The sequence below is a fragment of the Dendropsophus ebraccatus genome, chromosome 10 (assembly GCF_027789765.1).
Source record: "Dendropsophus ebraccatus isolate aDenEbr1 chromosome 10, aDenEbr1.pat, whole genome shotgun sequence".
NCBI classification, from domain to species: domain Eukaryota; kingdom Metazoa; phylum Chordata; class Amphibia; order Anura; family Hylidae; genus Dendropsophus; species Dendropsophus ebraccatus.
Genome location: NC_091463.1, coordinates 28,421,391 through 28,446,792, shown reverse-complemented (window position 1 = coordinate 28,446,792; position 25,402 = coordinate 28,421,391). Strand labels below are relative to the sequence as shown.

Below are 25,402 nucleotides of genomic sequence, written 5' to 3'. Positions count from 1 at the left end.
AAGCAAATACTCTACCTTTAGTTGTAACATGATAGTGGTTAATCTGTTCCCCACTCCCTAAGTATCTACTAAGGAACTTACAGCCTCATAGTTTTGTAAAACTACAATTCCCATCATGCCTGGAACTAAAAAAGAATTAAAATCTACCCCCTGGAGGATCTGTATAACCAAACCCCTCCTAACAGGAGATGGTCCTGATGATTGGAGAATGGCCAACATTATGCCCATCGACAAGGAGGCTAGTAGAGAAGAGCCTAGTAACTACAGGCCAGTTAGCTTAACATATGAAGTAGTAGTAAAAATGGAAACTCTTCGCGAAAAAACAAACACACCTAAAAATCAATAACTTTATGGACTGAAACCAGCATGGCTTTAATGATGTTTGTAAGTGACATAGGAGAAGGTTTGGTAGGTAAGGTTTGTCTGTTTGCTGAAGACACAAAAGTATGCAATTAGGTTGGTATCCCTGGAGGTGTCAGTAATATGAAAAATGTTTTAGCTTGACTGGTGGTACAAACAATGGAAACTGCAATTCAATGTTTCCAAATGTAAAATAATGCACTTAGGAAGAAGAAATCCTCTATCCGAGTATCATGTTGGCAGGACTGTTTTGACAAAGACTTTTGAAGAGAAGGATTTAGGGGTAGTGATTTCTGACAGCCTTAAAATGGGGAAAACAAATAGTATGATGGGCTGTATAGCTAGTAGGAAGAGGGAGATTGTGATCCCGCTGTATAGAGCTCTAGTGAGACCCAGCTGGAACACTGCCAGTTCAGTTCAGTAAATGAAGACCTCACCTACAAAAATATACTAATAAAATAGAACGTGTCCAAAGATGGGCTTCAAAAATGGTGGACAACCTGAAGCATGAAACCAGTACAGATCACTAAAAAGAAAAAAGGTGGAACTTGAGCAAAACCTTTAAATATGTTAAAGGGACTTAAGGTTTAAGAGGGAAATGTTTTTATTAATATTAATAATAATAATAATAATAATAATAATAATAATAAATAAAACTGAACATAAGAGGACACAATCTGAGGTTAGTTGGGGGAAAGAATAAAACACGAGAAATTTCTTTACTTAAAGTAGTAGACATTTGGAACAAACTTCCAGCAGATGGGGTTGGTAAATCTACAATAACTAAAATTTTACCTGCCTGGGATAAACATATCTATCCTAAGATAATAAGGAGGCAAAAGATGTAAGGGCTAGATGGACCAAGTGGTCTCCTTCTGACAATCTTTTCTTTTTACTTTCAGCTGGAGGGCTGAAGTTTCTCCATCCCCTTAGTGTCCTATATACTCAAATGTACAACAATTCACATTGGGGAGGGGCTCAGTTCTAGGTGTGGCAGCTAGGGCTGGCCTTTGGGTAGATGGCACCAAGTGTGGAATTTCCTTTTCCCCCCTATTGTCCCAGTACATACATTATTAATCACTGCATGTGGGACCTGGATTTGCCACAATTATTGGTGAATTGCATGCTAGCCACAGCCCTTAAAGCAAGAAGTCCATGTCCATTACTTAGGGCACTCTTCATCTTCATCCCCCCGTTGCCCCACAGGAGACTAAGACCATGTGACCACTATCTCACATTTGGTTTGCTTGCTGAGCACAGACAGAGAATGCAGATGTGACAGGAGCCAGATAGGAGAAACAGGATATCCAGAGAGTGCATCACAAACAGTACTGGGAAACGTAGTCTGATAGCAGTGCAGGGGAAGAGGAATGATAAGAGTCAGAGCAGGCAGAAAACTGCATCAGAGGAGCGGGACTACTGTACAACCACATAAAAAATGTTGGGAAGGTAAAAACCTTGCACTGTTCGGAAGTTTTTTCTTGGGTTTTAAAGGGGAACTCCAAAGAAAAAAAAACTAAAAAAAACTGGACATTTGACTTAAGAGGATGTACCATCAAGTACATACTCTTTAATATGACCCACGGATAGAACAGCGCCGTCACGGGGAAGCAGATGCCATGGTCCGGTCTTCGAACCGCTGCCTGGTTCCTGTGTACGGCGTCATTTTATCCCCAGGTTTCGGGCCGAAGCTGAAGCACAGGAGGCGGGCCGGTCTGCCCCTAGTGGGAGGAAATTCCCTCCCCTCTATGACACGGCTCCATTAGAATCTATGGAGCCGCCTCATAGAGGGGCAGGGGATTCCTCCCACTGGGGGTGGGCTGGCCTGCCTCCTGTGCTTCAGCCCCGGCCCAATACCCGTGGATAGAATTGGCCGTACACGAGAAAAACGGACCGTGGCACCGACTTCCCCGTAACGGCGCTGTTCTTTGAGTGGTTTATATTAAAGAGGATGTACCTGATGGAACATCCTCTTTAAAGCCTTTGAAAATATCCTAAAAGTGGGGAATGGGGAAAAGTAGCTTCCAACCAGCTCAGGTTTAACTGCAATACATCATAGTTCAGAAACTGCAGGGGTACTGGGTGACTAGTTATCTGGGTGAGCTCAGCCAGATTCTTCCTGCCTCTCTGGGCTTAATAGGTTACCCCTATGAAAAAAAAATAAAATAATAATAGGGGAACACCTGTCAATCAAGCTCATTAACCTGCGTATTAAACATATGGATTTAACACTTTACTATTGGAGATTTAAAAAAAAGAAAGTGCCTTTTTTTCCCGGCACAAGTTTTTCATTATTATTTACATTTCATAGTAAAAGCGTTACATACGTCTAAATCCGCAATACACGTAATAATAATAATAATAATATTATTAATAATAATACATGTATTGCGGATTACCTGCGGATTTCATGCGTGAGACTCCCGGTGGATCCGCCCGTGTGAATTTACCCTCAAAAACAAAACATCAGTTTTTCCAACTCACTAATGAGATCTTTGGTTTCATAAGTTTAAAGGGGTTCTCTAGAGTTAGAAAAAATGTAGCTGCTTTCTTCCACAAAACAGCACCACCCCTGTCCTCAGGATGGGTGTGGTATTACAACTCCAATGCACTTAAGTTAATGTAAGTAATCTGCAATACCACAGGACCTGAGAACAAAGGCATTGTTTTGTTTTAAATGCAGGTATGTTTTTCAAATCCTGGATAATCTAAGAGGGTCTGACAGCTCTTAGATTAAATGGCTTATGTTATCCTGTACAGAAATATATGAATAAGACAAACTTTATATAGGAGTATCTAACTTGCTTTCTTAGAATATTGGTACATTAACAATAATGCACACAACACAAATAAGTGCATTTTGCCGTCAGTCATAAAACTTTTTTTCTTCATTATCTAGGATTACAGAACATGCTCGGTTATAATTCCTGAAGCTGCAAAATAGTAAATGAACAGCAGATGGCGCAAGAGACACAGGATGAAGCCTACATACCTGCACATCTGTGAATGAGGCAACCACATACCTGTGAGGATAAGAGACAAAATTACTAGAAGGTAAAATAATAATTCTAGGACATCTGCTTAGTTGTAGCAGACCAAGAGGGAAATAACGTAGATGTCCCCTCCAGCAAAAACCTGCTGTTTTCTGTCCCTTGGCACCAAGACACCAACTGCTCCACAGTTTAGATGCCAATCCAATTGTAATGCTTGCTATTCACCCCGGGATCTGTTTATTTTAAACTTTATCAAGTACAGAGAAACAACTGTGTTAAAGGGAGAAAAAGAAGCATCTGTTAAGGAGATTGCATTTATCAGGCAGAATAAGCTGATTGAGCAGTTACTAGCTGTATATTATGTAATATATAAGCTGTATCTGAACGAGGAAAGAAAACAGACAGAAGGGTATGCCTTACATATGTTGTTGGTCACTTTACCTGCAAAGGGAATTATAGGGGGAAATTGGGTGGTCTAAAATAATCTGTGGCAGATTAGGGAGCCCATATACTATTTGTGCAGAGGGTCATCGGTTGTCTGTGCCCCTTAGCAGGCCAGCTCTAATTTACATTGTGTGGATATGTAGCTACACCAGTTGTTACCCTCCTATGCCCATCTTTGTGCCATGTAACTCTTGGCCTGTCCTAAGGAAAGGTCATCGATATCAGATCGGTAAGGGTGTGAAACCCAGATCCCCACAATGTGCTGCTAGTGTACAGTGAAACAGAGCAGAAAGCAGGCAGATCCGTTCTTTGTGTAGTGGCCAAAATGGTTAAAGTGTCACCGATATTATAACTTTCAGAATCTAAGTCATAAGTAGATGTGATAAAGAAAGTTTGCAATTTACATTCATTATTTTATTTTTTTTTATTTTTTTTTTTTTTTTTATTTTTATAAAGTTTATTTAACATAAATAGAATTCACAATACAAACCACCTTAGCTCTCGTCCCAAAATCAGGACAATCGCACATATACAAATCTTATTTACCCCAATACATCAATCAGAAATAATTGTAATATCATAGAAACAAACCCTCCCCTCTCCCATAACCCCCCCCCCCCTACCAGCCACAGAACGAGAGAGACAAAGGAAGAGGAAAAAAAAATAAAAAAAAAAAATTCACCACTTCCTCCACAACCGCTTACACTTATCCTCTCTACTCCTAATACCCCTAGCCTCCCACCAATCATACCTTTTGATCACATTCACTTGACTTATCCACTCCTCTATTGAAGGTCCCGTCTTCCCTATCCAGTTTCTCAAGATTACCAATCTTGCCAAGAACAATACTTTAACCAAAAGATTTCCCTCTAACTGTAATTCCGGTTTTTCCCCCAAAACTGCCACCTCTAATGTGAGTTGCCCTTTACAGATACCTTTATTATCCAGAACTTCCATTACTCCTATCCAGTATTCTTTAATCTTAGAACATAGCCAGAACATATGGGTCAGATCTGCCTCCCCCTCTCCACATCTATCACAGCATGAGCTCTCCCGGACTCCCACCTTGTGCAAAAACAATGGTGAATAATGAACTCTGTGCAATATTTTAAATTGTATAAGTTTGTATTCAGGATTCTGTGATACATTATTAACACTCTTAAGCATACCCTTCCATCTAGATTCTGAAAGTGATCCACACACCCTCTCCCATTTAGCCTTAAGGGCGGGCACCCTTAATTCATATCTTTCTTCCAATAATATTGTGTACACCCGTGAAGGAAGCCCCTTCCCTTTTGTCAAAGCCATAACTTTTTCCATTCCTTCATTACAGAAAATAAAAAAACTCTCTTTATTACGTGTTCTATTAACCGCGTGTTTTAATTGTGCATAAAAAAATCTATTTTGCCAGGTATCTACATAACCTATAAAGAGATCTTCCCATTTCCTGAGAAGACCTCCCTCAAAGAAAAACTGTACTTTACTATGTCCAAACTCCTTCCAAAACTTCTGATTAGAAAGTTCCTCAAATTCAGGGAAGTTAATATTATTCCACAGCTCCGTACATGCCAAGCTCCCTCTAACCTTACAAACCTTCTTAATTTCCTGCCAAATCCTGTGAGTTAGTGTACCAAAAAAATCTACACCCTTTGAGAAAACCTGTAAACCACCTGACTCTAATCTTTCAAAAATCCCCAGTTCCCTATTTTTCATACAATTTAAGAAACACCAACTTGACTTGGGTAATAATATAGGCAAACTGAAAAGCCAAAAAATATAAAAAGAAGTCCGGGAGAGCAAAGCCGCCCCAATCCATCCTAGGGCAGAACCGACCATACCGAAGCCTTACCCTCTTTCTTCCCCAAATCAGTCTGTTAAGCAATATCTCAATCTTCCTAAACCACTTAGTAGGTATCCAAATTGGTGAGGCGGCCAGAAAAAAATTTATCTGAGGGAGAAGGACCATCTTGATAAGCGCCATCCTCGCCGACATCGATATAGGGAGACTAGACCACACCGCCACCTTCTTCTCTATTCTTTCTACCAGAGGCTTAATATTATGTTTCAAAAAATGAGAGGGATCCACCGCCGCCAGTACCCCTAAATACTCAAGACCCTCCCCCATCTTGCAGACTTTCAGATTACAGAAGCCGTCCCCTTGGTCTCTATCCAAAGGCATAATGAACGACTTGGTCCAGTTTATCGACAACCCCATTAGATTACCTAACACCCCAAAATCCTCTATTATGCCCGGAAGATTCACACCGGGGTCGACGACAAAGAGGAGCAAGTCGTCCGCGTACATAAGTATTTTTTCCTTATCTCTCCTCAAACCGAAGCCCCTAAATTTACCACAAGACCTTATCCATTCCGCCAAAGGCTCGATGTACAGAGCAAACAACATAGGGGACAACGGGCACCCTTGTCTAGTCCCTCTATGAATACTAAATTGTGGAGACACCCTACCATTAATAAGGAGTCTACCCAAGGGCTGCCTATACATCACCTGAATCAATTTTATAAATTTAGCACTAAAGCCAAAATGCTCGAGGGTCTTCCATAAATATGCCCATTCTACCTGATCGAATGCTTTACACGCATCCAATGCTACAACAGCTCTGTCCCCCTCAGCTGGAATTTGCATATTCAAGTACATCCTCTTTATGTTATTAAATACTGTACGGCCTGGCATAAAGCCGTTTTGATCTTCCGAAATCAAAGCCGTAATAACCTTTGACAGCCTCCTAGCTATTAGTTTAGAGAACAATTTAAAATCTATATTCAACAGAGAGATTGGCCGGTAGTTCCCCATCTCAAGATGGTCCTTCCCCCTCTTTCCTATAAGCACAATAACCGCCTCCTCCATAGATCCCGGAAGTCCCCCGTCCCAAATAGACTGATTCAACACCTCTAGCAGAATCGGAAGCACCACCTTAGCATGTCTTCTATAAAATTCATACGGTAATCCGTCTGCCCCCGGAGCCGTATTTCCAGCTACAGAGGCCAAAGTTGCCTCCAACTCTGCCAGAGAGAGTGGTGAGTCCATTACTTCTCTCTGCATTTCTGTTACTCTAGGCAAGGAAATGCGATCAAACAATAACATATCTGATTTGGATAGGTCTGGGGAAGAAGAGGAGTACAATTTAGTATAGAAATTCACAAAAGCTGTTTCTATGGCATTCTGATCAGTGGCTAACCTACCATTTTCTCCCCTAATGGAAAAGATATTACTGTTCTGTGTCTGATTCTTAATTATATTAGACAAAAGTTGGCCTGGTCTACTCCCATCCCTAAATCTCCTATAGTCAGAAAATAACATTTTATTATAAGCTCTATCTTTCACAAACCTAGCATATTCCTCTTGGGCTATCTTTAATTCTCTAAGTGATCCTTCATCCGCCCTTATCTCATAATCTCGACTTTTCTTCTCAACCTCCTGTACATGCTTCCTTTCCCTATCTTTAAATTCTCTCTTTTTAATCAGGATCTTTTTAAAATAACACCCTCTAATAAATGCCTTTAAGGCATCCCAAACAACCTGGATACTTGCTGTTCCCCTATTAGACAGCATAAAGCCCTCTATTTCTCTGTCAATTTCCTCATCCTCCTTTCCCAGAATATTAAGCCAATGAGGGTTAAGTTTAAAGGGTCTATCCAGAGAGAAGAGGGGGGGGAGGGGTTGGGGGGGGGGGGGGGAAGGGTTAGAAGGGGATACCTGGTTATATGTAAAATGTGCTTTCTATAATTTTTTCTTTCTTTTGTTATACAACACTTGTTCATAATTTGTGAAATCCATGTTATCTGCCTCTCGGGTAGGGAGACAGAGGCCATGCGTTTTATTCCTCACGATCGCGTACCATGCCTGTACAATTCCTGTGTTGTATAACCTTGTATTTCAATAAAAAGTTGTTGGAAAAAAAAAAAAAAGGGTCTATCCAAATGCTCATTTGCCCCACATAATTTCAGACCCCATATCACCGGAGTGTGATCAGATATGTTTTTTGAAGCATATGTAACCTTAGTAACTAATCTAAACCCCCCCTGATCACTGAATACCATATCTATTCTAGAAGCCGAACTGTATGAGGAACTAAAACAAGAGAATGCTTTCCTTGTTGGATTATGACACCTCCATACATCTAGCCATCCCACTTCATCCACAAACCTCTCCAATGGAGAGCTTCTATTGACTAGCTTTCTGACATCCGATCTCCTGTCCTCCAAGGACATAGTACAGTTAAAATCCCCCGAGACATAAAGCCCCCTATATTCCTTATTTGCCGCGAAACGCAGCAAATCCTCCAATATGTCCCTGGAGAACGGGGGAGGGATGTACACAAAAGCCAAAATTATATTAGAACCCTCTATGCAACCATACAAAAATACATATCTTCCCCTATTGTCCGTCTGTGACACAAAGATTTTATGGTCTATTCTACGGTGAATCAGAACTGACACTCCTGCAGAAAAGGAGGAACCAAAAGAGTGAAATGACGAGGCTACCCAGCCCCTAGAGATACCCACCACCGATTCTGAAGTTAAATGGGTTTCCAACAGCCCAACTATTGCCGGCAGATGTTTATTAACTTGATCAAACACAGCAAACCTTTTAAGCCTTTCACCCAAACCTCTCACATTCCAACTAACTATATTGACCATAACACCTACTCAGCCAAAATTGCGTCTCCACAGCCAAAAAAAAAAAAGAAAAAAAAAAAAAAAACCTCCTATCTCCCTCCCGTCCCGGGCTGGACCCACCCTCCCCTCCCCCCCCCCCTCTCCCCCCCCCATCCCACCCACCTCTAACCCCCCATAACCCACTGCAAAACACAGTGTGTCCTACACCCGAGTTTTCCCCACCCGCCACACTTGCTACCTATCCCACTTATATAAATATGGGGAAAGAAAAACACTAGAATAAAAAACAGTTCATATTATGGGAGCTTCATACTCCCTCATTAATTTATCCCCTGCGTATCCATCCATTTTCTTGCTTCCTCCGCCGACTGAAAAAACAAAACCTTCCCCTCCCATTCCACTCTGAGTCTAGATGGAAAAAACAGGGAGTATTTAATACCTCTGGATCTCAACGATTTTTTAACCTCAAAATACTGGGCCCTAGCTCTCTGTGTCTCTACCGCGAAGTCTGGAAAAATAACAACCTTAGCATTGTTATAACGCAAATCCTCCATTTGCCTTGCCTTCCTCAAAATCACATCTCTATCCTTAGATAGTGACACTTTAACAATCATGGCTCTCGGGTTGTTACCCACAATAACCCTACCTGGAATCCTGTGCGCCCTCTCCACCGCAAAGAGGGAAGAGAGACCACCCGCAAATTGTTTCTTCAACCAATTTTCCATAAGTTCACATGCACCTTCTCTCTCTTCCCCCTCTGGGATGCCTATTATCCTCAAATTGGCCCTGCGGGATCTATTCTCCAAATCCACCACCTTCTCCTTCAGTGCTTTATTACTGACCAGTAATGAGGCCACCTCCTGTTTGATTTTATTTATGTCATCCTCTGCTGTACTAATCCTAGACTCAGCTTCCGTACACCTATCCCTAATTTTCTTAACATCTTCTCTGATAAGGGCAATATCATGCTGTAGGGCTCCCACTTGTCCCGACAGTGCCTCCAAAGTGCTGCTGCTCTTTGTCACTACTCCCAAGATTCTTCCCAATACCGAGGAAGGATCTACCTCCTCCATCTCCCCTCCTGGTATCTCTTCCGAAGCGGACTCATCAGCTGTCCTTGTAATAACAGTTTTACTTTTACTTGCCCCCTGACCAGGAGAGAGAAACTTATCCATTTTGTTACTGGGTTTCCCCGGGGTACCCCCTCCCTTTTTCCCTCCCCTTTTATCCATCCGAATGCAGTACTCAAAACCACCAGGCAAAAGGAAACAACTCTTTGTTTTGAAGTCTCTTGTTCTCGGGTCCAGTAAAGCACTAAGATCCGACCACAGAGTCCCCAAAAAAATTCCTCTGATAAATCCCTATCTGGAGTCTCTTGTTGTCGGGTCCCGTAAATCACTAAGATCCGACCCCAGAGTCCCCACTAAATCAGTACCCACAGATCACCTAGGTCTCTTGTTCTCGTCTCCAGTAACACACATAGATACGAGCCCAGAGTCCCAGACCAGATCTTCGTCAACCAGCATTCCCCACTTTCCCTCCCCCAGAACTGTAAAGAACACAGAGATATGTCATGCAATCATATAGAAAAATCAGTCCGCCTATCCACCCTCGACTAAGCAGAAAAGAGATGACCGTTCAAATCTCTTCGCCCTCCCGGGCCAAGCACATAGGGAAGTCCACCATTTTATGGGGGAGGAGCCCCTTCTTAGTTCAATGCAGTCCAGATCTTCAACTGCAAGTCAATCTTACACTTTATATCCTCAACAGGATATTGAGTTACAACCCAGGGTTCAGCAAACACGAGCTTCTGGTTCCCACTTATACAAGAAAGTTATGGGCTTAATATTTCCAGCAAGGTATACGAAGGCAACACAGGATCCAGTAAGGATAAGAAACTTCTCTTTTGCCAACCATAGAGAGTATGACAAAGAGCACAGTACATAAACCAAATACATAGGCTGCGAGGTTATGTTATTGCTCCTGTTCTACAAGTTCTGTTGGATCAACTCTCAGGTGAGGGAGGGAGAGAAATTCACTTAGCAAAGTGAGGCACCATAGTGCCATAGTCCACGTAGCATGGGAAACATAGCATAAACTTGTAACTCCGCTGCTCCCAGGACTTAACACATAAACAGATTTTAAATGGCTCTGACCCAGAATAATAAAAAAAAAAAATCAGCAAAACGACACAGTTCACTAGATAGACACGGTCAGATAAAAGAAGCCGTTATTCCCTCTTGAGAGGGTATCACCTGTCTTCACCTCCTGCCGAGGCCGCTGCCGTATGTCCTCATATGCCCGAGAGGGGGAGGCCGATAGCCGAGTCTCCCAGCCGCCAAAGATCCTCCACGCTCGCTGCTGAGGCCAGACTTTCAGCCTCGTGGCTGCCTGCAGCTCTCTCACCGCTGCTCCGCAGCCCTTCGTCCGGCCGGAGACCACCCCCTCACGGCGTGAGTCGCTCCCGCTCTCTCACTGCAGGAACAACCCCACTCTCAAATCAGTTTGGGGAAATCGCCAGTCACCCTCTGCAGCTCTCTCACCACTGCCTCGGGTGACAGAGGCGCTCTCCGGCACCTCGCGGCCCTCCCGCCCTCTCACTGCGGGGGCCGCAGTCTTCAGCGTCTGGCCGACTCTCCTGGCTTAGTCCACCACGGCACTCCGTCTCCCCCACACTCCTCATCAGCAGCGCTCGGCCTATTCCGGCTTCAGCAATTCATGGCACCTGGCCCAGCAGTCATTCAGCCCTGGGAGCTCTCATGCAAGCGTGGCAGGTGAGCAGAGGAACACACCTAGCTCCTCCTCTTCCTCATCCCCATTATTTTATTTTTAATTATCATGGAAAACACGACACTTCCCCTTTTCTGACTTTTCTTCTAAACACAAACAAACAAACAAAAACAAACAAAAACAAACAAAAAGTATTCCTGTGTATCCCAGGTCATCTGAGCGCTCACAGTCATGCAACTGATAAGACACATTAAGCTGTGACTCTCTGTACTGGCCAGCCTGTACTGTCCTGTGTTTAGTCTCTTTTTTTACAACCAGCACAAGTCAGATAATCTGCCTTCAGGAGACTGGACCTGAATTTCTGGTAAGTACAGCTTTGTTTTACAACATAACAAAAACAATCATGAATGTATATTACAAACTTGCTTAATATTACATCTACTGTCGATTTAGATTTTGAAAGTTATAACGACAGGTACACTTCAATGGCAGCTGCACTAAATGGCATAAGTGGCCCATGAGGATGCAGATACAGTTGAAGGTGGCACACATACGGGAATAAAAAATGACATCAGACACACGCCTTCTTCTTGCTTAAAGTCTCATTGTTGCCAAATATGCAAAAGTATACAGATCAGTCCACAAAGATACAGATACTGTATAACCAATCACAAAGGACAAGACATGCCAAATTTATATGTCTGAATTTATTCACTTACGTTATGGTTTAGTGTATTGGATTTATTGAGGAAGTGCCAGCAATTATTTTTGGTATGGCTTGTCCTTTATGGTTGGTTATTGCTTTTATCCATGCCATATTAGGGTTAAGCACCCATTCATTTATTTATTTTCACTTTCATGAAGTAGTGCCTTGTCTGTGTAATTGTTTTAAAGATACAGATATAGACATCACCACAGCGTTTCTGGACACACCGGATCTGGTCTTCACACTGTTTGGAGAAACATCTGTGGCCAAGCATTTTCATGAAGCGAATCATAGGATACATGACCTTAGAGTGTGACTGTACCCATAATCTGACCCCCAAACCACTTGTACCATTGGATAGCTGCTTTTAATCCAAGATTTGTCCTGGGGTCTGTTTGGCAGGTGATGCAGTTATTGTCCTAAAAAACAACTTTTAAACTTGCAGCCCTGGGCCAAATTGGCATGGCCCAGAGTACCAATGCCCTAGGATTCCGACACCCCTCCGTCCCTCATCATTAAAAATGCCCCCAGGCAGGATTTTTCCTATCACCTGAACACTACACAGGTGCCTTAACGATAAGCTCATGTGCAGTGTTCACACAGGTGATGAATAGGAGAAATTGTTCTAGGGGCATTCCTAATGATGAAGAGGGTGGGGAGGAGGGACGTAGGGGTGTTGCAATCCTAGGGCATGGGCACTCTAGGCCTCACCAATTTGACACAGGGCTGCAAGTTTAAAAGTTATTTTTTTAGGAAAATAACTGCATCAACTGCAAAACGGACCCCAGGACAGATCTTGGATTTAAAGCAGCTATCCGACAGTACAAGTGGTTTGGGGGGAGGGGGGGCAGATTGTGGAAACAGAGTCACTTTAAATGGCTGATTTTGGAAGAATCTATATGGTAACAATGGCAGAGAGAGTAAATGTAGGTTGTTACAAAAAGAGACCTACTGGATTTACAGTTTAGACTGTTTACAACATAAAGGATTGAACGAGATATGCTATTTTTTCTGTATTTCTGTAAGAAAATTGAGTAATTTTACCATATATATTTAAGTGACATGTCTGTAACTAAAGATTTTTTATGGTGAAATATTTATTATATATGTAGTCATCTCTACAGTTGTCTAAGACTATAGTGACACGTGATTCTGATTACTTAATAGTATAAATATGGTGGAGGGTGCACTTACTAGTATCACTTTAAAAAAAAAAGGGGGAGGACCCCGAAATGTAGCTGCGTCTTCCATCACTTATCTGTTCCCCGTGCGAATAAATGTTTAGCGCCGCACTACCCCTTTAATGTGCCAAATTCTTAGCATTGCAGGAATCTATGGGGCAGGAAACCTGTGGTCAGGCCGGGACTGTTGGACACAATACACCTGTAAGGCCATGTCCACACTGCGTAAAAAACGACCGACCATTCTGTGTATGAAAACCAGCCTTATAATGGGAGAGATCCCCTTGAGTTCTGCTATGGTATTTGCAGCATGCAACACAATTTTTCCCGTCAAAACGGACTGTATCCTAAGGCTTGTGTGGTCATTCACACTGTGCAGGACGACAAAGGAAAAGAAAAAGTTTTGAGAGTCAAAGCCTTGGGCCTGACAAGGCAGAAGGGAGGGGCTGTAACAGGAGATGGATGTAGTCTTCTACCCTCACAATTATCACACCTCCGCTGCTGTGATCTCACCCATTATCAGATGAAGTTACACTGACAAATTTGAAAAAGGTTTATACGGATCAGGAGGCAGCTGCCACACATCTCAGGTGAGGAACAATAATACTAACTATATGCACTGGCCATATTCCATAACACAAAGTACATAGAAGAAAATATATATCAATGAAGGAACAAAAGCCATATACAAGACCAGTTATTTTTGTTCTTGAATATGACCGGGATTCGATGACATATGGGTGTTCTGCTTATTGTTAAGGGACTAGTGTAACAAATCAAACATGTGACCTTTTGTTGGGACCACCATGAATAATCTGTGGGCAAACCTGGCACTAGGTGGGGGATTCTAACGCCTACAACTGCCGATCCAACACTCTGGGTCTCCACCACTTTCTGGTTCCAGTGATGCATTGACCCCAAAAGAACTGATCACTTAACCAGTCATTGAATGAGGTGGACCACCACTACGCCATAGATTGCAGCTTCGTTCTATTAAAGGGGTAGTGCGGCGCTAAACAAATGCTGCATTTGATTAGAAGCGGCTGAAGTTGAATGAATTTCCCATCACACCTGGACAGCCAAATCCAAAGCTTTAGCTGTTCGGGCATGATAGGAATTGTGGTTTTGCAACAGCTGGAGTGCCGAATTTTGGAGGACCATGCCCTAGGTAGTTCTTTCAGGCAGCCTTCGGGCTGCAACCATCTTCTCCAGCACCCGCTAACCAAATGCCGCACGCTCGGGTTCAGACAGACACAAGCGTATTCGAGTTGTGCTCATCTCTAGTTGTGTGTGGTATTTAAAGTGTTAACTATAATTTCAATAGCCAAAAAATTAAATTCCTCAAATAAAAAACCCATGTGTTACCCTTTAAAAGGAGCCCTAGACTGCGTTGATAGCTTGTGCGCTCGCTGAGATATCGCCAGTTATTTGGCTCAGAGGAATAAATGAATTTTTCTTCTGGCTGAGAAAAAGGGGGCGTGGCCTATCCCTCATCTCCCTGGCTGCGTCCCTCCATTCACTGACCAACACCTTAGCAGATGTATCACACATAGCAGGTTTAGATACAGCCCCAGCATACAGTATCACAATGTAAGATTAGATACAGAGCTCCAGCAGATGGTATCACACACAGTGGGATTAGATACAGTCATCTGCTCTCATAACACTGTACGATAATGTCAGCCATGGAGGTGGGAGCACCTGCTGCAGACATCTGATAGGGAATGTTATATGTACTATGGAAGGACTACAGCTGTGTTGTGCTGGGACTTGTAGTCGTCCCCTCAGTGACTCACCCACTCTCCCTCATGCAGTACATTGGAGTCATGGTGGCACTGGATACACTTGTCCCTCCATCCAGCTCTTCCCCTGCGCTGCTCCTCAAACACAACACCCTCAGCTCTGCTTAGTGACCTCTGTGAGGGGAGAGGGGAGAACTGCTGCTAGGAGGGGGGAGGAGGGAGGAGGTTTTGTTTATGTTTCTCTGTGTCAGGGCTGTTATCTGATGCTGCTGTCAGAGTCTGTACTCTAAGTACGGATCTGCAGGGAGGGGGCGTGTCCAGCAGGAATGCAGAAATAAGTCAGAGGCTAACACAGCTTAATGGGGACTTTATGCTTCTTGTATTTAAAAAACTGTTCATTTTAGGTTACTAATGTATATTGCAAAAATTCTTATGCCCTAAGCTAACTAAAACTGAATGGTCAAAATATGTTATAGTTACGCTTTAAGCTTTGCTCTATTCACTTTAATAAAACTAACTAACTAACTAACTAACTAACTAACCCAAGGACAGGTGTGGTGCTATTTTCAGAAGAAACTAGCTCTGTCTTTCAGTTGCTTGATAACCCCTTTAATATTGGGTCAACTTCATAGGAACCAGTGACAAGTGGTGGGAACTGGAATAGTCGGAAAATAAGCGGATGGGGATAGGGGCAAAGAGTATGACTATTTTTCACATCACCCAATACAAATTGTAAATGTTTTTGCTGCACCTGGGTTATAAAGCTGGGAGAACTAGATAAAGTAGAGTAGGAACAGAACAGAAAGGCCATGCAGTAGTGGATTATAATAGGGGCGTTTTGGGCGGCAGCCCGGGGCCCTGAGCTCCTGGGGGGCCCATGACCACCCAAAAAGACTTATACTTTCAGTGGTGTACTATCTCCTGGCTACACTTCCGCCATGATTTGCAAAAAAAATCAGTTTTTTATGGCAATTTTGCACAAATCAGGACATCATGACATTATCTATACTGTACTATGAACACCAGGCTAGTGCCACCATAGTTAAAGTGGGGTGGGGGGGCCTAGGCTTGGTGAACAGCCCTGGGCCTATGGTAAAGTTAATCCACCCCTGAGGCCATGTATACATCTTTCTTGGTCCCAGGGGGAGAAACAAAGAAAAAAAACAGTGAAAGGAAAATTAGTATTTTAGCAAAAGTGCCATCAGGTACATCGCCCAGTACTGTCTCCCACTTCCTGCGCACAGTGTCGTTCTTTTTGAGAATACTGGCCCACCCCAGAGCACTGGGGGAAGGCCCACCATCCCCTGGTGTGACGGAACCCCCTACCCTCTGTGACACATGGAGCTGGAGAGGAGGGGAGATGTTCACACCATGGGCCGGCGGGCCTGCCCCCAGTGCTCTGACACTCCAGAAGACCGGAGCTGTGCGGCAACCGAACAGTTTAAAAAAAAAACAGCACCACAACACTGACATCCACGCATCATCACAGATCCATGAAGGTATTATACCCAAAGTAATGTACCTGGTGGTACATTCACTTTAAAGGAATTTTACTTACTTAGAAAGACCATCCACATATGGGCCATATCTTGGGTGCTCACGTACCTTTAGCTAGAACAAAGATAAGAAGTTACATTGCGTTACAAACATGAGCAGAGTTTTTAGTCTTGACTTAATTAACTTATAATAATCCTCCTTATCTTGTACAATACAGATACCAAGTTTGCTCCACAAGATCTGTTGGAAGCCCACTTTCTCGTGAAGCTTGATCTAAGATTTTCACACTGCCTTCTAAACTTGAAAGCAAAAATAACGCAGCATGCAAGGTTATCCTTGTCGTCAATACGATGGACCGCATTATAAGTATCAGTTACATCTTAGTTACATCACTGTAGCACAACCCTGAAGCTTTACTAAGTTCCCAAAATGAAATCAACAACCTGTCTGTGATTCTAGATGCATGGAGAAAAAGACATTTTAGCTGCTCTTGGTTCTGCCTAATGTAACCATACACACCATTGCAAATCCCCACTAAAGACCCTACTTCACAGAACGATTATCGGCCGTTATGGCCGGTAATTTTCCCGTGCAATAGACAGTAACGAATAGCCGACATCGTTCATGTCAGCTGATCATTGCGTCGTTTGTCTTTCAAACACGTTGAAAGACAAACGACATACAGCAACGATCTGCTGCCGGCGCCCTGTGGAATAGGAGTGGCGGCAGCAGACGCTGCTGTATGCTATGGGCAGGGCTGTATTAACAGCTGCTGCTGCCCTAGGCACTAAACCTGAAGACGCCCCATCTACACGCACCTATTGGCAATACCAGACCTGACCACCATACCCCCCACCCCCCTGGAAAAGACACCAGATTTACGAGCAAGTCTGAACGAGAGGAGGGAAACTAAAAAAAATAAAAACAAAACAAAACAAAAAAAATTGTTTTTTTCTGTCCCCCTGGTCCCTGGTGCTGCCCCCCTGCAAGGTGCTGCCCTAGGCACCGGACCACGGGTGCCTAGTGGTAAATACGGCCCTGGCTATGGGCTGCCTGAACAATCAACGATCATCCGGGCAGACCCCCCCCATAGACTTACCAGCTTGCTGCTGCCAAGAGTAATAGCGGCAGCAGCGAGCGGGGAACGAGGAGCAAACAAATCGCTAATAGCGCTCGTTTGCTCCAGTCAGTCGGCCCGTGTAATCAGGTCTTAAGTCCCACACATTGCAGGTCTATGAGGTCACATGGCACTGTGTTGACTTTGTCAAGCCCTCTTCTCATTTGCCTTGGGGTGGTATATTACATAATAGTTTGAACTGCTTTCTTACCATAAAAGATGTATGGGGGCCTCCTGATGGATAGTGATGCACCTACGGAGATGGTAAAATGGGCCTGGAACCACCCAAAGGGGGAAGAAGAAGAAGAAGAAATTTCTTCTGGCTGAGCACAGCTTTCAACTGTAAGCTCCTCCTTAGGACACACAAGCAAGCAAGCTGTGATGGTGTGGAGAGCCTGTGGCAACCCTTTCAATCAGTTCTGTAGGCAAGTCAGCTTTACGGCTTTGGCCTACCAGAGGCTGAGAGCATCTGAGCTTCCTGACAAGTGTGCACAATGATATACTTTTTTTTTTTGTGAAAGAAAATGTCTTTGTTTCTCTTGCTTATCTATTGTTCCTGAGGAATACATTAATTCTTTACCATGGGATGCACCTCCCCGAGTTCTGACCCATATACCTCTAGATATTTCTTTTATGATTATATCTATGTTCTATTCTCATATCTCTCCTTACTAAGGAATGGTCTGGAGGGCTCTGGCTAAGAACATGGTTGAGGCCCCCCCGATCTCTCTCCACATCCCCCTATGGGGCACCTCAAACAACCAGTAGCCCAATACCCACCTGGAGGGAAAACACCTATTTAATTTTAATAACCTTATGCACAATGATATCCCTGGTGCAGGGCATATGATGAGAGACAAGATGGAAGAGATGACTCCGGGGCACTACATGGGAGCCAGAAAAAGAAAATATTTTTTTTTCACCCCCCTTAATCCTGGCAGGGGGTTGGATTGCAGGGTATCAGTCCGCCTACCAGAGGAAACTACCTACCACTTTTCTCTTCCAACTATACTGTAGAAACATCAGGGGGCGCATACCACCGTTTGGTGCACTATAGGTGGGATAAAGTGTAAGTAGGTGCCGACACTACAATCAGAAGACTCCAGCTGTGTCAATGGAAGAAACCGAATGGTCATCATTTGTACAGTCTGTAACCTATGACAGTCCTCAGGCTGCATCCATCTTTTCCAACCATCGGCAGTCAAATGCCGAGCGTAACTTATGGTAAGTTTGCTCATCTTCATATAAAATTCTTCCCCTCTGTATGGATTCACATCACAAACCCAATATCACTACATCCACTTACAGCTATCTTTTGTCCGGCGTCTCTGGGAGAGCTCAGCAGATCGTGAATTTTCTCATTGTAAATTTCAAAATAGCTCATTTCCACATGATAGCTGACCTGTAATTTGAAATACTATGTAAGTAGCGGCCAGATAATGTAGCTGTGCATATAGTAGGCATCTGGATTACTTCTTACCTCTTCCTGATCCAGGACATTTATTTTGTCAAAAAGCTCCTGGCAAAATCTTGGGATTATACCGATGTGTGCATTATACCCCATCATCCTAAATACAGGACAGAAACATGTTACAGGATCTTGGGGATCACCTAGGATAGATGTTAAGCGGAGAGGCCAAACTGTTAAAGTTCCGTAACGTTCTCCAAACTCGCGGCATTTGACACCTTGTGGCTTCAGGTTAAATTCAGCCATAAAAGTCCTGGAAAACAGGACTCCCCAGGGCGCCATCCAACAACTTTTGCAGCCACCGGAAATCAAATGCCAAGAGTTTGGAGAACGTTGCTGAACTCGGACAGTTTGGTCTCTCTTCTCAACGCTACTCCAACACAAAGCTTACATAATAGTGGACATAAAGCAAACTATGTGCAAAAATATATATGTTACATATACACAGAATAAGACTCATACATAGCCATATTGCTGGGTTGTATCATACATGGCCCCTTGCCTGTTCCTTCTAGGGGCCTGTTCCTTCTAAAGTTATAGGCAGATAATTAGTTTTCCTCATAGATTCAAGAGAAATCTGTAGAAAAATGTATTGTAGCATGTGCCGACACACACATTAATACATGGGTGTTCTCCCTTTGAAATATTTCTGTTGGGCAGAATACATTCTGGTTCCATTGTGGTCTCCATCATTTTTAAATCTTCCAGCCCCCTCTGGCCGAGCTGGCAGTTTTAAATTTTGCTTAAATCCGTGAGTTATAGAAACAGTGTAGGTTATAATGCATTGCTATTTACTTCCATTTAATGGGAATTATGCAAATTGCAAAAAAAAAAAATTTAAAGGGGTCTTAGGAACACTCAATGCATGTATTTAGGGGACAACTCCTGCAGTTATGTTATCATGTATGTCAGATAATCTATAGGATAAGTCAAATAAATGTCTCAACACCCTTTTATTTCAGAAACACCACGGGCAGGGATTGGCTGAGCAGACCGTCATTCTTCAGACAAAGCGGCTGAGCGGGCTGAAGGTGGCTGGAGACAGTAGACACACGTTCATCCCTATTCATAATGATTGGATCCAGGGCCTTCAAGAGGACCTGTCACCCCCCGTGCCGGGGTGACAGGCTCCCAACCCCTGTTAGATCCCCCTATACATACCTCATCGCGCCGGGTCCCGCTTCCTGAGCCGGTCGGGTGACTGAGATTTCAGCGCCCGAAGCCCGGCACGCGCGCTTACAGGAGAGTCCGATGCCCAATGAGAATGAATGGGGAGTCCGATGCTCCATCATTCTCTATGGGCATCGGACTCTCCTGTGAGCGCATGCGTGATGAGGTAAGTATAGGGGGATCTAACAGGGGGGTCGGGAGCCTGTCACCCCCGCACGGGGGTTACAGGTTTCCTTTCAGCTCTGTGTTCAGCAGAGCTATCCATGGTGCTGAACACAAAATTAAAAGGTGCTGGATCCAATGGTTATGAATAGAGATGAGCGAACCGGGTTCGGGTTTGAGTCCATCCGAACCCGAACGATCGGCATTTGATTAGCGGGGGCTGCTGAAGTTGGATAAAGCTCTAAGGTTGTCTGGAAAACATGGATACAGCCAATGACTATATCCATGTTTTCCACATAGCCTTAGGGCTTTATCCAACTTCAGCAGCCCCCGCTAATCAAATGCCAGAAGTTGGGGTTCGGATGGACTCGAGCATGCACGAGGTTCGCTCATCTCTAGTTATGAACTTTTGGTAGCTTCTGTAAGAGAGCCTGTGGATTGGCTATAAATTGTTTTATCCTGGACCTGAACTTCTAAGTGTATTAAAGGGAATGTGTCACCTAAATTTTCTTTTACTGATTTGAATAAAATAATTTTTGTATCTGTATGTAATTTGTTTCTACTTTCTGACTTTTTTTTCCATTTTTGTTCATGGTTATGAGGACGGCCATATTGCCTAGGCTGTTTTTAACAGCATTTAGTGACATGCTTTACAGCAAGACACGTTGACATAGACGACAATAGACAGTCTGTCCCCTTGAAATAAATGTGAAACATTACAGAGAGTACTCGGTGCCCTGTAATAAGGTCATACCACAGGGAGCTGCTATTGTCTTCTCTATCTACTGGTTTCACATATCGCTGTAATGCTGTACAGATCACTTTACAGCAGCCTCCTCTTATCACCCCTGAAAGAACAGGAAATCTCAGCTTAGTTTTAGCCCCATTAGTGAGAATGAAAACTGCAAGATCTTAGAATTATTTTGTAATAGAGAAAAAAAAAATGTCACTAAAAATTCTTAAATAAATGAGATGACACATTCTCTTGAAAACAACCTAACACTTGTATGAAATAGCAATAATTTTTTTAGAATAGACAAGATCAAATACAGGTGTGAAATATCTTTGCAGGGTAGTTTGACTTACGTGTAAGACTTCCCAGATCCAGTTTGACCATATGCAAATAGGCACGTGTTATACCCTTGGAAGACCCTGGTCAACAATGGCTGGGCTACTTGTCGGTAAACCTCCTCCTGAGTGCAACGTTCAGTGTCTCCAGGTTGTGGGAATGAAAAACAGAAGTCATATTGGAAGGAATGCTTCTGACTGCTGTGGGGATGACTGACCAATATGTTCTGCCCAGTCACAGCCATCACACTTCTATGTCCACTCGATATTTCACTAAAGAAGAAGCAGGAAAATAAAATGTTTATTAAAATGTTTTCTCCAGACAAAACTTACACCCCAAGAGGATGACATCACATAGTCATCTCCCGCTTTAATCAACTTTTACACATAACTGAGAATGCTCTTTCGCACATCAAAATGAGAGAACACAACATCAGCTTCTCAACGTCATCTAGTCTGGCAGACGCTCCTGCTGACATGATGACACTGCAGGAAACCCTGCTCAGCCATACACCACTGTGGCTACCGACCGACCTTTCACGTTGAGTCAATATATAGTATCATAGTTAATAAGGTTAAAAAAAAAAAAAAACACAACGAGTCCATCAAGTTGACCTACAAAAACCCTACTGTGTTGATCAGAGAAAGTGGTTAGCATCAGACAATGGACACTATTAAACTAGCAGGGGATCAAGCCCAGTGTTTTTTTTTTTTTTCCAATTCAGCCTCAGCTCTACTTAAAGGGGTATTCCCATTTAGATTAATACCCTATACACCATATAAGTGGATACAATGATCGGGCCTAGGGGGGGCTCCAAAGGGGCCCCACAATTGAGGGCCATGCCCCTAGAGAACCAAAAGCCGCATTTGACAGCTCTATAGAGAATAAATAGAGCAGCTCCATACAGCTGGGATTTAAGGGTCCCCATACTCAAGATCCAGGAAAGAGGGGGGGGGGGGGGGAGGGGAGGGGAGCGCAACATATGGTTACTGTGGACTGGGCACCAATGCTGGCAAATCTGTTCTTTAAAAGTAGTATTCGTATCTTAAAGTTATCCCACCACTCCCCGATCTCAGATGGGAATACCATTAATTTCATTCTGATCTCATAACAGCAGTATCAGACAAGCCTTGCACCATTTAATTAGATAGTGTGATCAGAATAATCATCAAAAAACGGACAATATTAGTGCTCAGTTTTGCATGGACCTGTAATAGTGTTCCCAAAATTGGGCATGGGGCCTTTATACCCCCATTTATGCCATTTCATACCAAGGCAATGTTTTTTGTTTTTTTTAACATATTTCATACCCTACAGGATGTGTATTAGGTCATGGCACATGTATGAAGGTATTCCCTATACATACAGAACATGACAAGTACTATACAGCAGCACAGTCCATCGGTCTCCTTCTGCACTGCTATGTACGGTATAAGGGACCTTGGGGTGAAGTCATATGAATCACAGCTGTGCTAAGGTTTCCTAACGATAAAGGTCATGGTCGGTCTGATTTTCACAGTAACATTTCCTTTTATCCATTACCAAAGTCATCCTTACCGATCATTTAGAGGCCGGATGCGTACAGCCACTACTACTGCCGCATTCTCTGGGATGGACTCCTCCGACTGCTCACCGGCTCCCTGGCTTCTTTTAGCTGGTAGTGGGGTTTTTTCTGACCTAACACTTGAATCATTATAGGAGTAATCACTTGTGCCAGAACTGTAACGGGGAAGAGAAACTTTCTCCACCACCCCACCAGTAGAGTGTTTTTGATGTACGACATCTTTGACATTGGATTGTGTGGCAGGTTCACAACCCATGGAAGATCTACCACTGTTTGTTTCTCTGGTAAGGCTTTTTCTGGTTTCTCCTAGCTTGTCCTCTTCAACAAGAGAAGGGTTGGTGTGTTTTTTAAGAAGAGGTAGTTTGCTTTTTCCTATCTTTGAACCATCCTGTCCTTGATGGGGCTTCTGCTTGCTGGACACAGGACAGACTGCATCAATATCAGAACACGGATTCCTTTTTGGGGCGGAACGTCTTCCCGTTTGGGAAGCCGAAGCTTTATCGCTTTCAGTCGGTTGACTGGTATCTGTTCCTTTCCATTTTACAGGAAAAAATGCCTTTGAAACCATTGTGCCGAAAGCCTGAAGTTTACTTGGCGCACTTTCTTCAGTGGCAGCGATGGCCGGAATTCGGACAGAACTGGGTTCTGAGAAGTTTTCACAGATTGTTGAGCTGTGCAGGGGTGCCACAGAGTATGGAGGAGACCACACAACAAAGGTACCCGTATTTGGAGTGAAGGGTATGGTGCCTTCATGGTCATCATTGATCGGAGAGGGAATGTCACACATTTTCCTAAAGAGAAGTAAAAAAAAAAAAAAAAAAATTACACTTTTGTGCCATGTATGATCATTGGAAATACAGACTTCTGGACAATTATGTAGCCAAATGTGGGTGCCAGTACAAGAATTCACTGTAAGCACTTTACTAAATTAGAATGTTCATGCTGACCACAGGGGTATGGCTAGTATAAGACATCTAAAATGGATACCAGTGGAGACCTAGGATATTTTTCACACTTTAGATAACCCACTTATGACCAGGGTGCCTTGGTCCCAAGCAGTTTGGGGAAATCAAACATGGTATAGAGTTGGCTCAGTTGCCCCTAGCAACCAATTAGATTCCACCTTTCATTCATCACAGACTTTTTTGAAAATGAAAGGTGGAATCTGATTGGTTGCTAGGGGCAACTGAGCCAGTTTCACTTTACACCATGCTTGATAAACCTCCCCTAATTAAATGGACAATCTTCATATCCTGAAGTGTTACAAAAGTTTATCAGGCTGACGCTTAAATATGTGTTTATATAACTGTAGAATATAACATACGTAGTCAACATAATGTAGGACACCCTGACCACTTTACTTCTTAGATCTGACGCACATTTTATTTGGGATCTTTGTCATATTGATACCGAATACTGTACCAATAGAAACAAACGAGCACGATATTGTACTTCCAGTTTTGCTTGGCTTGTTGTATGACAGAAGAGCTCTCATCTTAAATAGGACAGCATAAACCTACAGACAGTCTCTTTAAAAGAAGGGATAGATTTTATTTATAACATATCCTCAGGATAAGTCATAAAGATTTGATCAACACTCCGCACTTTTGCCAATCAGGTCTTTGCCAGAGCTGCAGTGTCCACAAACGCAATAAAGCACAGTAAAAAGCAGACAGCTCCATACATTGTGTTGTGGCCATGCTGTGTTACTGCAGTGTAATAACCCAGAATGGCCACTACACAATATACATACAGAGCTGTCTGCTTGCTACTGTTTCATTGAGTTTTTGGATATTGCAGGTCAGGCAAAGAGCTGATCACCAGGAGTACCCGGTGTTATAAAATCTGCATGCTCTATCCTGAGAAAGGTCAAACAAATTGTGTGGGAAACCCCTTTAAGGGGGGGGGGGGGCTCTGGCAATAAACGTGCAACCATAGCACTGCATGATTTAAAAAAAAAAAAAAAAAAAAAAAAAAAAAAAAAAGTTTTTGTCATTGTTGTGTCTCAAATCAAAACTGCAGTGTGTGAACTTCACCTCAAATTTAAGTTTGTTGTATCGTACAACACTTTAGATATCTGGTTAAACTTTGCTACCTGTGTATATATTCCGTATGGACCCTGCATTAATCTTAAAGCAAAATGTACCTCTAGGTTCATCTCCTTGGGTTCTTAACATGAACAGACCGACGCAGCTGAGGGGATGCCAGTGCCGCATCCCTTTTTTGAACCTCCACCCAGTTCCCGTGCATGGTGTCGCTTTAATCACGAGCTCCAGGGTAGGTCTGCCAGCCCCCAGTGTGACAACCTCCCCTCCCCATTGATTCTAATGGAGCCATGTAACAGAGGGTTTGTCACACTGGCGGGCCTGCCCCCAGTGCAATGGTACTCGGGAATAGATCGGCACCCTGTGCGGGAACCGGGCGGCAGTTCCAAAGGGAAGGACTGCGCCACTGGCATCCCCATAGCGCCTATCTGTTCATGTAAAAAACCCAAAGCAATGTACCTATTGGTACATTCACTTTAAAGTGTACCTGTTTTAAAAAAAACTTTCATGTCAGAG

The 25,402-nt window shown here is 43.2% G+C and overlaps 1 protein-coding gene across 1 annotated transcript in view; it reads right to left on the bottom strand.

Moving 5' to 3' along the window:
* Positions 1 to 23,628, bottom strand: part of LOC138766387 (kinesin-like protein KIF14) — a 55,749-nt gene extending 32,121 nt beyond the window's left edge. Inside the window, exons 1-6 of the mRNA XM_069943964.1 lie at positions 22,835 to 23,628; positions 21,295 to 21,549; positions 18,889 to 18,976; positions 18,715 to 18,810; positions 16,353 to 16,405; positions 3,353 to 3,383 (exon numbers count right to left, since the gene is read on the bottom strand). Coding sequence (XP_069800065.1) covers positions 3,353 to 3,383; positions 16,353 to 16,405; positions 18,715 to 18,810; positions 18,889 to 18,976; positions 21,295 to 21,549; positions 22,835 to 23,628 — 1,317 coding nt within the window. The remainder of the gene's footprint in view (positions 1 to 3,352; positions 3,384 to 16,352; positions 16,406 to 18,714; positions 18,811 to 18,888; positions 18,977 to 21,294; positions 21,550 to 22,834) is intronic.
* Between the last annotated feature and the right edge of the window lie 1,774 nt (positions 23,629 to 25,402).